The following is a 15287-nucleotide window of genomic DNA, read 5'->3' on the forward strand; positions in this document are numbered from 1 at the left end:
CACATGAACTGAACGTGCATCAAATTAACGTCGTCTTGAAACTTGCTGTTCTTTGCTGTCGTGGCATAAAAGCGAACCATTTTTGCATCGTATTGTTACGTGTGATGAAAAATGGATTCTTTTCAACAATAGCAAGTGTTCTGCATGGTGGTTGGATAGAGACGATATGCCAAATCACAATCCAGTAAAGAATATTCACCAAAAAAGGTTAATTGTGTCTGTTTGGTGGTTCAGCATTTGTGTCAACCACTACAGCTTCATGAGACCTGGTAAGTCAATTATAGCAGATGTATACATCAACCAGCTGGATGAAATGATGAGTGAACTTGCAAGTAAACAGAAGAGACAGGCCAACCACATGTTGCACAAGGAACTTAGAAGTATTCTGTCATCCACCATGTTCACCAGACCTTGCACCAACTGACTATCATGTTTTCCAGGCATTAGACAATATTTTGCAAGGAAAAACTTCAAATCTGAAGAAGATACAAAAATAGCCTTTCATGATTTCCTCACCTCTTGCTCTCCAGAATTCTTCACTGCTGGCATAAATAAGCTACCGATAAAATGGCAAAATTGTGTTCATAATTTAGGTGCATACTTTGATTAACTACATTGCATTTTGTTGAGATAAATTAAAATAAACTTTAAGTTCAAAATCAGACATTTCAGTCTTAATGACCTGATATATATATGTGTGTTTGTGTGTGTGTATCTATGTATGTGTATGTGTGTGTCTTTGTGTCTGTGTCTGTCCACACCACTGGTTGACAACTGGTGTTGATGTGCTTATGTCCCTATAACTTAGCGGTTTGGCAAATAACATTGTTAGAATAAGTAACGTCCTTTAAAATAAGTACTGGGATCGATTAGACTGACTAAAATTTTTCAATACACTCACAAGGCTTTAATCAGCCCGGGGGTATAGTAGAAGACACTTGCCCAAGGGGCCACACAGCGGGACTGAACCCTAAACCCTGTGGTTGATAAGCTAGCTACTTACCACACAGCCACATAATCACAGAACAACATGAACTGAAATGCTTTGCTCAAGAACACAATGCAGTGCCTGGTCTGGGAATCGAAACCACAATCTCACAATCGTGAGTGCAACACCCTAACCACTAAGCCATGGTAAGTAATGGTAAGATCCAAGGACTATGATATAGGAAGATAGTAAGCTTAGAGTAGTCTGCAGGAAGTATAACATACAACTTTCCTGCTATCTATGAAACATATGTATTGTAGATTTTATCTGCTCCATTCCCTAATATAAATAGATAGATAGATTGATAGATAGATAAATCGATAGATAGGTAGGTAGGTAGGTAGGTAGGTAGGTAAGTAAGTAGGTAGATAGATAGACAGACAGATATAAATAAGTATGTATGCATGCCTCTTTTTGTGGGGATATAGGTGTGAGTGTGTGTACAAGTTATAAATCATTATTTATGACAGCGAGATAGCCAGATATAAACACTAATAAATTTTCTATGCTTGTAAACACCAATTTACAATAGTAAAAAAACAACAACAACAAATACAGTTGAAGCCAATTGTGTTGGCACACTCTAACAACGGACAAGGTATGCTACAATATTCATAGTAATCATACTGAGTTTGTTCTTTCTTTTTATCAAATAATGTTTACAGTTGTGGAATATTTCATGTTATTTATACATACATACATACATACATACATACATACATATACATTCATATATATGATTGCATGAATGTGTATATGTATGCATGTATATATGCATATGTATATTTTTATGTATATGTGTGCATGTGTATGTATATATGCAGTTGTAAATATGTGTGTATATGTATATATATATATATATATATAATATAGGTGTGTATGTATATGTGCAGATGTAAATGTGTGTGTATATGTATATATATATATATATATATATATATATAATATAGGTGTGTATGTGTGGACATATATACTTTTTTTCCTTTTACTTTATTGCTATTAATAACGTTCATATAAAAACATATTATGTACATTTTCTCCTTCATGTGGTCCACTACATTGTTGTTTTGCTAAAGATCATTTCGAAATGTCATAAAGAATTCAATTATTAAACTAGAATACAAGAAGGAGAAAAAAATTATATATTTCATTGATTTTAAATTCAGGAAGTTTGTATAAATAGAAAAATTGAGACCATTCTTTCATTGCATGAAGTCTTTTACTCATTTTTTGACATTGTTTAATATAGTGTAATTTACAAATGTATCTGTCTATCTATCTGTCTATCTATCTATCTATCTATCTATCTATCTATCTATCTATCTATCTATCTATCTATCTATCTATCTATCTATCTATCTATCTATTTATCTATCTGTTTGTCTACCTATCTAGCTATATATCTATCTATCTGTCTCTCTCTCTCTCTCTCTCTCTCTCTCTCTATCTATCTATCTATCTATCTATCTATCTATCTATCTATCTATCTACTCATCTATCTATCTGATTGTCTGCCTGCCTGACTACCTGTCTGTCTATCTGTTGTTTGTTTGTCTGTCATATATGAATGTATGTGCCTATCTGCTTGTCTATCTATCTATCTATCTATCTATCTATCTATCTATCTATCTACATATGTACCTACCTACCAACCGACCTACCTACCTACTTACCTACATACCTACCTACCTACCTACCTACATACCTACCTACCTACCTGTTTGTCTATCTATCTATCTATCTATCTATCTACATACCTACCTACCTACCTGTTTGTCTATCTATCTATCTATCTATCTATCTATCTATCAATCTATCTACTTATCTATCTATTTATCTATCTATCTAGCTAGCTATCTATTTATCCATCAATCTTTATTTTTCTTTTCTCACTGCATATATATATATATATATACACACACACGCGCGTGCAAATATATGTATCTGTGTGTACACTCACATGCATGTGTGTGATATATGTGTCTGTGTATATGCATATATATATGTATGTACATATATGAATCTTCATATGTGTGTATGTACTTTTGTATATTTGTGTTTACCTTTACATGCATGAAAATGCATTTATTTATATATTGAATGTGTGTGTTTTTTGTCTTTGTTTTTTTCTTTATTTTTGTAGTATTTTGACTAACGTCCATCAAAACTTTTTACAATGTTTCCTAATTAAACACTGGAAGGAAGGAATGTTTGAAATAAATCAATAAAGCCACTCATATCTTTGGTAATTCTTCCCCCAGTTCTTCAAACCTGACCCACTCCTAACTTTGATAATAATTTACTCACATCATCACCATTAGCATTTCTGTCTCATTGTAGACTTTCAGAAGCAATCAATTCCATTTTAATGTTTTTCTTCCTAGTTTACATTTTTCATTTTTTTTTCTTTTCTTTTTTTCTTTTTTTTTTTTTTGTTATATACGGTTTTTAACTTTTCCGTCTCTGTTGATGTTGCCAAAATTCTGTTTTAAATTTGTTCTTTGCTTTCACGAGAGTGTCTTCAAGATTTTTCTGTTTTGTTTTTCATTTCTTTCTCTGTTTATTTTGTATTTTAAATCTATATATATATGTATATGTATATATATATATATATATATATATATATATATATGCATGTACACATGTATGTATATATATATATATATTATATATATATATATATATATACACACATCCATATATGCATGTACACATGTATGTATATATATATGTGTGTGTATAATATATCTATATGTACGTATTTTATATATGTGTTTGTGTGTGGGTGTGTACACATAGTTTCTATATTTTTTTTTATTCCTTTTCTTTCCTTTTTTATAATTTTCAACTTCAATTTTTTTGCATTCGCATTTTCGTTTTCGATAATTTCAAAATAGATAATTAACATGAACTTGATGCAGAAATATTGGGAAAAAATATATATGCACATGCATGTGTGCATGTGTGTGTGTGTGGAGATGGATGTTCTGAAGGTATAGTTGCTAGGATAAAAAGTGACTGGTGAAAATTCAGAGGGCTATTATTTATGTTAGTAATAAAAAGCCTTTCTCCAGAGTCAAAGGCAGATTGTTATGGCACTTGTTTATGGATGGAAAGGCTGCATAACAGGGAAGTGTAGGCTGTGAATGCAAAGGACATGCAAAGACTAGGAAGAAATGAAGCTGCTGTGCACCACAAGATGTGCAACGTCACTATGCACGTATGACAAAGTGCAAATCTGTTGAAAGAATAATTGGGCAAAAGAGGAATGAGGTGTAGTGTGCAAGAGAAAAGACACTGTTGGTATGGTGTGTGTGTGTGTTTGTGTGTGTGTGTTTGTATGTATGCCTGCATGTATTTGTGCATGTGTGTATGTTTGTGTGTGCATGTGTGTGTATGTGTGTGCATGTGTGCAAACACGTGTTTGTGTGCATGTGTATGTGTGTGTGCATGTGTGTGCATATGTGTGTACGTGCAAGTGTGTAATTGTGTGTTCATGTGTGCGTATGTGTTTGTGTGCATGTGTGTTAATTTTGCATAATTTTTCACAAAGCTAAGACAAAAATGAGCACCATGTCTCAAACTCTAGCAACTCTTGCCAGTATGGAAATTGAACATTTAAATATCATCAGTCTCATCTTGATTATTTTTATTGTATCATTATCCTTACCATCAGCATCACCATCATTATAATCATATTCATATATCATCATCATCAACATCATCATTGGCAGCCTGACAATAATCAACAGTTACCATGGTGGGTGAAATGCTTAGCAGTATTTCGTCTGTCTTTACATTGTGAGTTCAAATTCTGCCAAGGTTGACTTTGTCTTTCATCCTTCCACAGTCGATAGATTAAGCACCAGCTGTGTACTAGAGTCGATCTAATTGACTCAAAATTTCAGGCCTTGTGCCTAGAGTAGAAAAGAATAATCAACAGTTACTCTCTATATGATGTCATGTGTCATTTCATGATCATCAGAAATAAATCAATCTTCACCACTCAGATGCCTTGGGTTCAAGCAAGACTAAGAAAAAATAACAGAAACTTGTTGCAAGGTGTGTTCACCACAGGAGAGATCTTCAGAGGGAGAACTCCCATCTCACAAGTGTTTCGGCCTTTATACCTGACACTCTACAGGAGCTGGGCCCACCCAGATCATAACAACCAGGTATCCTCCTGCTGCTTTCCAAAATCTTGTCTCCAGTGGGATTTGAACCTGGGTCATTCTTTTTGTGCACTTGTGTTCTCAAGTCTGTATTGCAGATCACTAGGCCACTCTGACCAATGAGTAAGTAACCAATGAAATCCATAACTAGGTCCATTGGTCATTCCTCTTCACCCCTATCCACATTAAGCTCTTTTCAGCAACATCAGACTATGGAAGAATGCATACATCATAAGTGCTGCACCATGAGATTGAACCAAGGTCTTGTAATATGAAAGCAAATTTCTGATGACATGGCCACATTAAATGTCCAGACTAAATGATCTTGCAATATTTAGTCTGGCATTCTTGTTCTGTGTTCAAATTCTGCCAAGGTTGACTTTACCGTTCATCCTTTTGAGATCGATAAAATAAGTACTAGTTGACCACTGGAAATGATGTAATCGACTTAGCCCTGTCCCTGAAATTGCTGACCTTGTGCTAAAATTTGTATGCCATATAGTGAGACTGAACCCGGAACCATGTCGTTGAAAAGCAAGCTACTTACCACACAGCCTGCACCTATTAAATACAAAAATAAAAATTATTATTGCATGATGAAAGCTGTGAAACCAGGTATCCATGCCTCACACCCGCTGACTTTTTTGTTCTCTCTCTCTCTCACATATATATAATTAACAAGCTTATATATGTATATGAATATATATGATATATATGTGCTAAGAAGTTTGCTTCCCAACCACATAGTTCCGTGTTCAGTCCCATTGTGTGACACCTTGGGAAAGTGTCTTCTACTATAGCCTTGGGCTGACCAAAGCCTTGTGAGTGGATTTGGTAAAAACCTGAAGGATCACTGCAATAAGTGTGTGAATCTAAGAAAGGAATATGTTGAAAAAAGTCATAATTAACAGATTTTGTATATTCTTTTACCAAAAGCTAGGAAGTTCTCAACATTCCCTTGTATATAACCTTTATGTATATATTTTAAAAATATAAAAGTTTCAAAGAAGTTATTATGTCTAATCATTTTCCTGTATTTTAACATTTCCACAGAGTGAGATAAATCTTTAAAATTATGTCAGCATGGAAGACAGATATTAAACGATGATGATAGTGATGATAAGATAAAAGACAGAGTGACATAGCTACTCCATAATCATCATCATCGTCATTATCCTCTTCCTCCTCCTCCTTCTCCTCCTCCTCCTCCTCCTCCTCATCATCATCATCATAATCATCATCATCATCAACCACAACAACAACTGTTTGATATTGGAGCTGGCTAGCAGGAAGCAGTCCAAACTCCAGCTGTCTGTTTCAGCATAGCTTCTATGGCTAGATGCCCATTTTGGAGCCAACCACTTAACAGGGTGTGCTAAGTGCTTTGTGTGTGCCACTGGCATGGTTGCCTTTACACAGCACTGGTGTGGGTGTTTTAGTGTAGCACTGACTGGCATGGGTGCTTTTTAAGGCAGTGATTTTATTTAGCTTGATTTGTCTTATGTGCAGCAAATTACCATGTCTCTCAGTCCTTTGTCATTTCCTCAGTGAGGTCCAATTTTCAAAGATCCTTTCTCACCACTTTGTCCTACGTCTTCCTGGATCTACCCCTTCCACAAGTAACCTCCACACACAAGACGGTGATCTGGCAGAAACGTTAGCACACCGGACGAAATACTTAGCGGTATTTCGTCTACAGCTACGTTCTGAGTTCAAATTCCGCCTAGGTCGACTTTGCATTTCATCCTTTCAGGGTCGATTAAATAAGTACCAGTTACGCACTGGGGTTGATGTAATCAACTTAATCCGTTTGTCTGTCCTTGTCTGTCCCTCTGTGTTTGGCCCCTTGTGGGCAATAAAGAAATAGGTATCCTCCACACTTGGAGCTTGGCACTTCTTTATGCAGTTGTCCTCATCCACATGCATCACATAACCAAACCAACACATCTGATGCCCTGTTTTCCTCTTAAATCACTTACACTCTGTTGTGCATGCATGCAAAAATTAATAATAAATTCCTATTCCAAAGAGGGTGAAAGAAACAATTGAAAACTATTAATTTTTTATGTTACATGAACCTGGTTAACATTGCATCAGTTTTTGTTTCTTTAAGCTTATTTAAAGCCCTTCATTTTAATTTGTTCATATTTGATTCAGAACTTTCCATCATAAATTTCTTTGAAATCTATTTTGCTTTTTACTAGTTAAGTCCCCAACAACAGCTTAATAATTTTTTTAAAAAAGCAGTATTTTACTAAATCTTACCAATTTGCTGGTCATCTTAAAAAATTAATTAAAAATCATAGGTAGTGTATTGTATTAGATATATGGTCACAAATGTGCTAAGTGTATAGAATACAGAAACATCATTTTTTTAAAAGAATATAAAGAGATTGTCATTTAATTTAATTTGTCTATATGTTCTTCTTTTTGTTCCCAATTGAGTAGTGGTGGTTGGTGTTGTATTATAGCTGGGTTATGAATAATTTAATGTCTTTTATAGAACATTTGCTTATTTATCTATTTGTTCGTTTATGAGTTTAACATTTTGACAGTGTTTCTTTGAAGTACTTTGTAAATCGTATCTGAAATATTGAATGCACTTAATAGTTTTCTTACAGTTTCATACATTACAAATTCATAAGGGAGTTGTAGTATTGTTTACTCTAATTATTGGAATTTCTTCACACTGGGAGATTTCTCTTGAAAGAACATCAGTCAATCTTTTTCTTGAATTATTTATTTATTCATTAATTCTATTTTTGTCTTAAATGTTATTCACGATAATTGATATTGACTGATGGCGATGAGGAAGGGATATAATATTTTTAAAGACAATTCCATTTGAATACAAAACCGTATTTATGTTATTTACACATGGAGGAATGAAATGGCAAGAGACCAACTATCTGATGAATTGGAACAGAAAAACATTTGATTGAGGAAACAAAACACCATCATGTCTTTGTTCCTGATTTTGTTTATCTTTTATCTAAATTTGCGCAAATAAATGATCAAAGACATGCCACCTTAACCATCTTTTTGAGATAATTTCCAGGCCTACATTTGTCAAATGATTCCTTCCATTTTTCTGACAGTAGGGTATAATTTCAGAGAAGGTAGTGAACAGTCAAACATGCAAGGTCATTGAGTAGAAAACCTTGTGGAAAGTGTTTCATTGCACTCTGAGTTCAAATTTGACTTTCATCATTTAAATGTTGATAAAATAAAAAAACATAAAGCGTCGTGGAGGCGCATGGCTTAGTGGTTAGGGTGTCAGCACCATGATCATAAGATTGTGGTTTCGATTCCTGGACCGGGCAATGCATTGTGTTCTTGAGCAAAACACTTCATTTCACGTTGCTCCAGTCCACTCAGCTGGCAAAAATGAGTAACGCTGTGATGGACTGGTGTCCTGTCCAGCTGGGGAACACATACGCCATAGAAACTGGGAAACCAGGCCCATGAGCCTGGTTAGGCTTTAAAAGGGGCGCCTTTATTTATTTTAATAAAGGGTCAGTACTGGGCAGTGCATTGGGGAAAGCTATTAGAGTGCTGAAAGACCTGACTTGTAGCATCTGATCTGGTTCTTTGCCTTCTGATTTCAAATTACATATTCACACACTCACACATCCTCACACAATCTTCTTCATGTTATAACAGATATGCATGCATAACATCACCATATTTCTCTACATAAAATGCACAACCCAACAACATACACATATACAACCTACACACACATGCCATACATACACTGCTTTCCAATCACGACACAGAACACACCATCACCATACATAAACGCATAAAAAAAATGTTTGTAAACACTTGCACACAACACACACACATTGTACCTACAAGGCAACATTACAGATATCTAGTCAACTGGCTCATACATTAACTCCCTTTTCTATGGCTCTTTTAGTTGTAAAATACCATATCTAACTTCTTCCACTTCTGTCTACTATTCACTTCAGAGAATGCTACTCATCATAAGTTTTAAAGAAGTTATTATGTCTAATCATTTTCCGGTATTTTAACATTTCCACAGAGTGAGATAAATCTTTAAAATTATGTCAGTATGGAAGGCAGATGTTAAACGATGATGATAGTGATGATAAGATAAAAGACAGAGTGAAATAGCTACTCCATAATCATCATCATCGTCATTATCCTCTTCCTCCTCCTCCTCCTCCTCCTCCTCCTCATCATCATCATCATCATAATCATCATTTAATGTCAGCTTTCCATGCTGGGGTGGGTTGGACTGTTTGACATTGGATTCCCACTGTCCCTATCTACTGTCTAGCAAAACCACAGCCAAGGGAACATTAGAGAAATATGAAGTTACTTGCTGGTATTTGTATTTTTCTAATGACCCCCCCCCCCTAAATTACCATTTGTTTATATTTTGAAGTCTTTGTTCTGCTTCTGATTTCAGGTTGATCCAGTATATACTAATTTTGGTGAGGTCATAGTTGGCTGTACTGCTCTTAAAGATATACTTTTGTATAACCCAAAGAACTGTGACATACACTTCAAACTTTTGCTCAAACAAACAATGGATGGAATTGACTTACCATTTGAAAAATGCACAGGTAACATAGCTTTTCATTTCCTTCGTTTTATTTTTTCTGTCAATATGACCTCAGCAAATGAAACAATTCAACTGTAACAAGAAGAAAATTTTACAACATGTGTAAGCTAATACTGAAAAATTATGTTTGGAAATACCACGTGGTTCCAGGTTCAGTCCTACTGTGTGGCACTTCGAGCAAGTATCTTTCTACTATATTGTCAGGCTGACCAAAGCCTTGCGTGTGGATTTGGTAGATGGAAACTGAAAGAAGTCTGTCGTATATGTGTTGTGTGTGTGTGTGTGAGTGTGTGTTTGTGTGTGTGTATGTATCTGTGTGTTTACACCCTTGTAACTTAGCAGTTTGGCAAAAGAGACCGGTAGATTAAGTACCAGGCTTCAAAAAATAAAAGAAAGTAATGGGTTGATTCATTTGATTAATATTCTCGAAGATGGTGCTCCAGCATGGCCGCAGTCTGATAACTGAAACAATTAAAAGAATAAAAGTATAAAAGAATATATATATGAAGGTATATTTACATATTTCCCCAAGGCCAAACACATTACGTGCAAGTTTGGAAATGAGCAACCTTGCTCACATAGCAGTAGTGATGATCACTCACTATCATCACATGATGTTAAATCAGAGGCACAACACATACACACACAGACACATGCACACACACACACACACACACACACACACACACACACACACACACACACACACACCACACCACACACACACACACACACACACACCCATGCACGCACACACACTCACGCAGACACAATCATACTCTCTCACACACAACAGGTTTCTTTCCTTTTCCATTGACCAAATCCACACACTAGACTTTGGTCAGGATTATAGTAGAAGACATTGCTCATGATGCCATATAGAAGAATTAAACCAGACACCACATGGCTGGGAAGGAAGCTTATTAACCTCTCGGTCACAACCTTGTTTGTTCATCATGTGTTTATGTGTGTGTATATATATATATATATATATATATAATTTAGAGACAAACCGCTATTTAGTTATTCCTTCAATAGTGAAAGGATATTATCTATAATAACAACATAGAAATTAATTAAATATCTTATAATTATTATTCTAAAAATCTCATTACAAATCAAACATTAAATTGACTACGCACGTTTCATGACTATATTTATATATATATATATATATATATATATATATATATATATATATATATATATATATATATAATATTGTGAATTTTGATTTAGTTGTGGTAAATTGAAATTTTTTCCTGTTAGCTTGGAATTATTACATTCCCTAACTATTAATAATATATATCTATACATATATATATATATACATATATGTACATGTGTGTGTAGTAAATCTTTAAATATCTTAGATGTAGAGATAATTTTGCATAGCATTTCATAACTAGGCTTTTGGTTGGCAATTTTCTTCATTTATTCTTACAGCCTGCCTTGAACTTTCATTTACCGCTCTTGTCTGATATAAAGCATCAGATTAGAATTGAGCCTCTTATTCTAAATGTGTTATGCATACAGGAATTGGCAGTCACAGAGCTTCATTCTCTTCCCACCCACATGCAACTTAGCATGTCTCTTGTTTGGTATTTCTGAAGCCAGCTGTTAAAACTATGAAGAACCATCTTTTCCAACTGCTTCCTTTCAGTATTCCAGCAGTCACCAACTGAACAGAACTTTTACATATAAAGTGATGTCCAATAATACAAGCTTTCTGGTTTTCCTGTACTGGAAACATTTCATTTCCAGTCTAAGGTTTATAATGCTCGCACACATGCATGCATGCATGCATGCATGCACGCACGGATACACACACTTACATACACACAAAGGAAATAGGTTCTTGAGTCATAGACCCCTTAGACTGGTTTCTCAGAAACGTCTATAGGTTTGTTTCCAAAATACTACGTGCTTGAATTAATTCTAGACAATAACACAACCCCAAATTTAATCAATTAAAAATTATTCTAAAACACCTTTCCATAAAAACCTAATTACCACCCAACTCAAATTCACACGCCCAAATTCACACGCTCAATAGAGACTATATACAGTCTCAACAGAGACTATATATAGGCAGCAAGCTGGCGGAAACATTAGCACACTGGGTTAAATGCTAAGCGGTATTTCATCTGCCGTTACGTTCTGAGTTCAAATTCTGCCGAGGTCAACTTTGCCTTTCATCCTTTAAGGGTTGATAAATTAAGTACCAGTCACATACTTGAGTCGATGTAATCGACTTAATCTGTTTGTCTGTCCTTGTTTGTCCCCTCTATGTTTAGCCCCTTGTGGGCAATAAAGAAGTAAGGGACTATATATAGACAAAACTAACTCCACTGCATTGTAGTCTGATGATGGCTAAGCTGGTTGAAACTTCAAAGTTGCTGTCAACAACATTCTGGTCATCAACAAACTGAAGCCAGCAATTCACACCAGATGCCAAAGTCTATTGCTGAAGAAAATTTCATTGTTGCATGACAATGCACACCCACACACTGCTGTCAGACCATAGCCTCGGAGTGATTTGGGAGACGGAAACTGAAAGAAGCCCGTCGTATATATGCATATATATATATATATGCTTGTGTGTGTTTGTGTGTTGGTGTTTGTCCCCCTAGCATTGCTTGACAACCGATGCTGGTGTGTTTACGTCCCCATTACTTAGCAGTTCGGCAAAAGAGACCGATAGCATAAGTACAGGGCTTACAAAAGAATAAGTTCTGGGGTCGAGTTGCTCGATTTAAGGCGGTGCTCCAGCATGGCCGCAGTCAAATGACTGAAACAAGTAAAAGAGTAAAAGAGTAATATATATAAAATTAGAAAAAACGCCTTTTATCAATTCAAAATGAACAATTAAATTACACCATCTAGAAAATTACATATAATAGAAATATTGAAGTAAAAATAACAATAAAATACCAAATATTAAGTAAATTGCAAAAAAAATAATAAAAACGTACATAATTGGTGTGAAATTTTATTTAGTATTTCTAAATTGAAATTTTTCCCTGTAAGTTTGGATTAATATTCCCTCAAATAATTATGTACACACACACACACACACACACACACACACACATACAAACATATATATACATATTAGCAATTCACAAACACACAAAGACTGTTAATTTCACTCAGACATATGGTATATGCATATATATATATATATATATATATATATATGCATATATATTCCTTCTTGTGACACTTGTGAAGACCTGTTGAGGCAAGTGAAAATCAAAATCAAAACAAATCAAAATAGATGAACATCAATGGAATCTGTATCTTTGTGGTACCAGTGCCGGTGGCACACAAGAGAACCATCCGAACGTGGCCGTAGCCAGTTCCGCATCGACCGGCCTCCGTGCTGTGGGCACGTAACAAACACCATCCGATCATGGCCGTTCGCCAGCCTCATCTGGCACCTGTGTCGGTGGCACATAAAAACACCTTCCGAAGACCCGGCAAGACTAGTCAGTCCACCTGTGCATACCTTCCTTCTTGTGACACTTGTGAAGACCGGTTGAGGCAAGTGAAAATCAAATCAAATCAAATCAAAATAGACAAAATAGATGAACATCAATGGAATTTGTATCTTGTGGTATCAGTGCCTGTGGCACACAAGAAATCCATCAGTGCTGTAGTCAGTGCGGTGGGCACATGACAAACACCATCCGATCGTGGCCGTTCGCCAGCCTCATCTAGCACCTGTGTCGGTGGCACATAAAAACACCATCCGAAGACCCGGCAAGACTAGTCAGGCCATAACCATGGCCCCTACCTGGGACGTAGTCAGTCCACCTGTGCATACCTTCCTTCTTGTGACACTTGTGAAGACCTGTTGAGGCAAGTGAAAATCAAAACAAATCAAAATAGATGAACATCAATGGAATTTGTATCTTGTGGTACCAGTGCCGGTGGCATGTGGCACACAAGAAAACCATCCGAACGTGGCCGTAGCCAGTACCGCATCGACTGGCCTCCGTGCTGTGGGCACGTAACAAGCACCATCCGATCGTGGCCGTTTGCCAGCCTCATCTGGCACCTGTGTCGGTGGCACATAAAAACACCATCCGAGCGTGGCCGTCTGCCAGCCTCGTCTGGCACCTGTGTCGGTGGCACATAAAAACACCATCCGAGCGTGGCCGTTTGCCAGCCTCGTCTGGCACCTGTGTCGGTGGCACATAAAATCACCCACTACACTCTCGGAGTGGTTGGCGTTAGGAAGGGCATCCAGCTGTAGAAACACTGCCAGATCTGACTGGACTGGTGCAGCTTTCGGGCTCCCCAGACCCCAGTTGAACCGTCCAACCCATGCTAGCATGGAAAGCGGACGTTAAATGATGATGATGATGATGATGATGATATATATATGCATATATATTCTGCCGTGCGGAATTCTGCTATGCAGAATTGCCATGCTTGCAAAATACTTATATAATGCATTTCATCTGTTTTTATATTTTGAGTTCAAATTTTTCTGAGGTTGACTTTGCTTTTCATCCTTCTGGGGTTGATAAGATAAGTACCAGTTGAGGACAGGGGGTCAATACAATTGACTTATCCCCAGCCCCTGAAATTTGCTAACCTTGTACCAAAATTTGAAACCGGATAATATAAATCTGATTCAACTGAGAAAAAGACCGAATGTGTATCACAGACCTGGTTTTCTGCAAACTCACCATGCACAACTAATGCCAAAACCAGAGCTAAAATCCCACCACCTCCATACCATATAACACCACACTAAAACCAAGCCAAACCAAACCAAACCAAACCAAACCAAATCAATCACACAACATCCTACAGTACACCGTTATCAGTAGCTACTTTATGATGTTTTCATAGTTGATCATTATTTCAGGTCAATACGAAAACATTTAGTTAGCCAATTTGATATCAATTTATCTACTCCTTATAACAAGTAAACAATCACATAGGGTTATGCCAGCTGGAAATTGGAGAAATCTTGCATGCTTCAGCTTTTACTACTACTACTACTACTACTACTACTAATGATCTTTCCCTCACTGTATGTCTTTCTTTCCCTGATCTTTTCCCCTTTCCCTCTCCTTCTCTCTCTGCCTCTGTCTCTCTGTTTCTCTCTCCTTTTCTCTCTTACCTTTAAATGAGTACTTTCCATTTTGCAACAATACGCACATGCAGAGACGATATACATGCATACACATACACTTACACACACACACGTACATGCATACATATAGGCATACATATACGCATGCAAATCTATTGATTCAAGCAGATGTTCCCTGTTTATCGGATTGAGCTCACCACCGATGACCATGATGATGACAGCGACAACCACCACCACCACCACCACCACCACAACCACCACCACCACAACCACCACCACCACCACCACCACACCACCACCACCACCACCACCACCACCAGCAGCAGCACCACCACCACCTCCTCCACCACCACCACCACCACCAGCACCACCACCACCAGCAGCAGCACCAGCACCACTACCACTGCCACCGCTGCC

General features: G+C 36.6%; 1 protein-coding gene across 1 annotated transcript in view; it reads left to right on the forward strand.

Moving 5' to 3' along the window:
* The window catches only part of LOC115215434 (cilia- and flagella-associated protein 65-like), a 1408515-nt gene that overhangs the window by 845817 nt on the left and 547411 nt on the right, over nucleotides 1-15287 (forward strand). The window contains exon 26 of the mRNA XM_029784597.2: nucleotides 9602-9758. Coding sequence (XP_029640457.2) covers nucleotides 9602-9758 — 157 coding nt within the window. The remainder of the gene's footprint in view (nucleotides 1-9601; nucleotides 9759-15287) is intronic.

The sequence above is a fragment of the Octopus sinensis genome, linkage group LG9 (genome assembly GCF_006345805.1).
Source record: "Octopus sinensis linkage group LG9, ASM634580v1, whole genome shotgun sequence".
Lineage (NCBI taxonomy): Eukaryota > Metazoa > Mollusca > Cephalopoda > Octopoda > Octopodidae > Octopus > Octopus sinensis.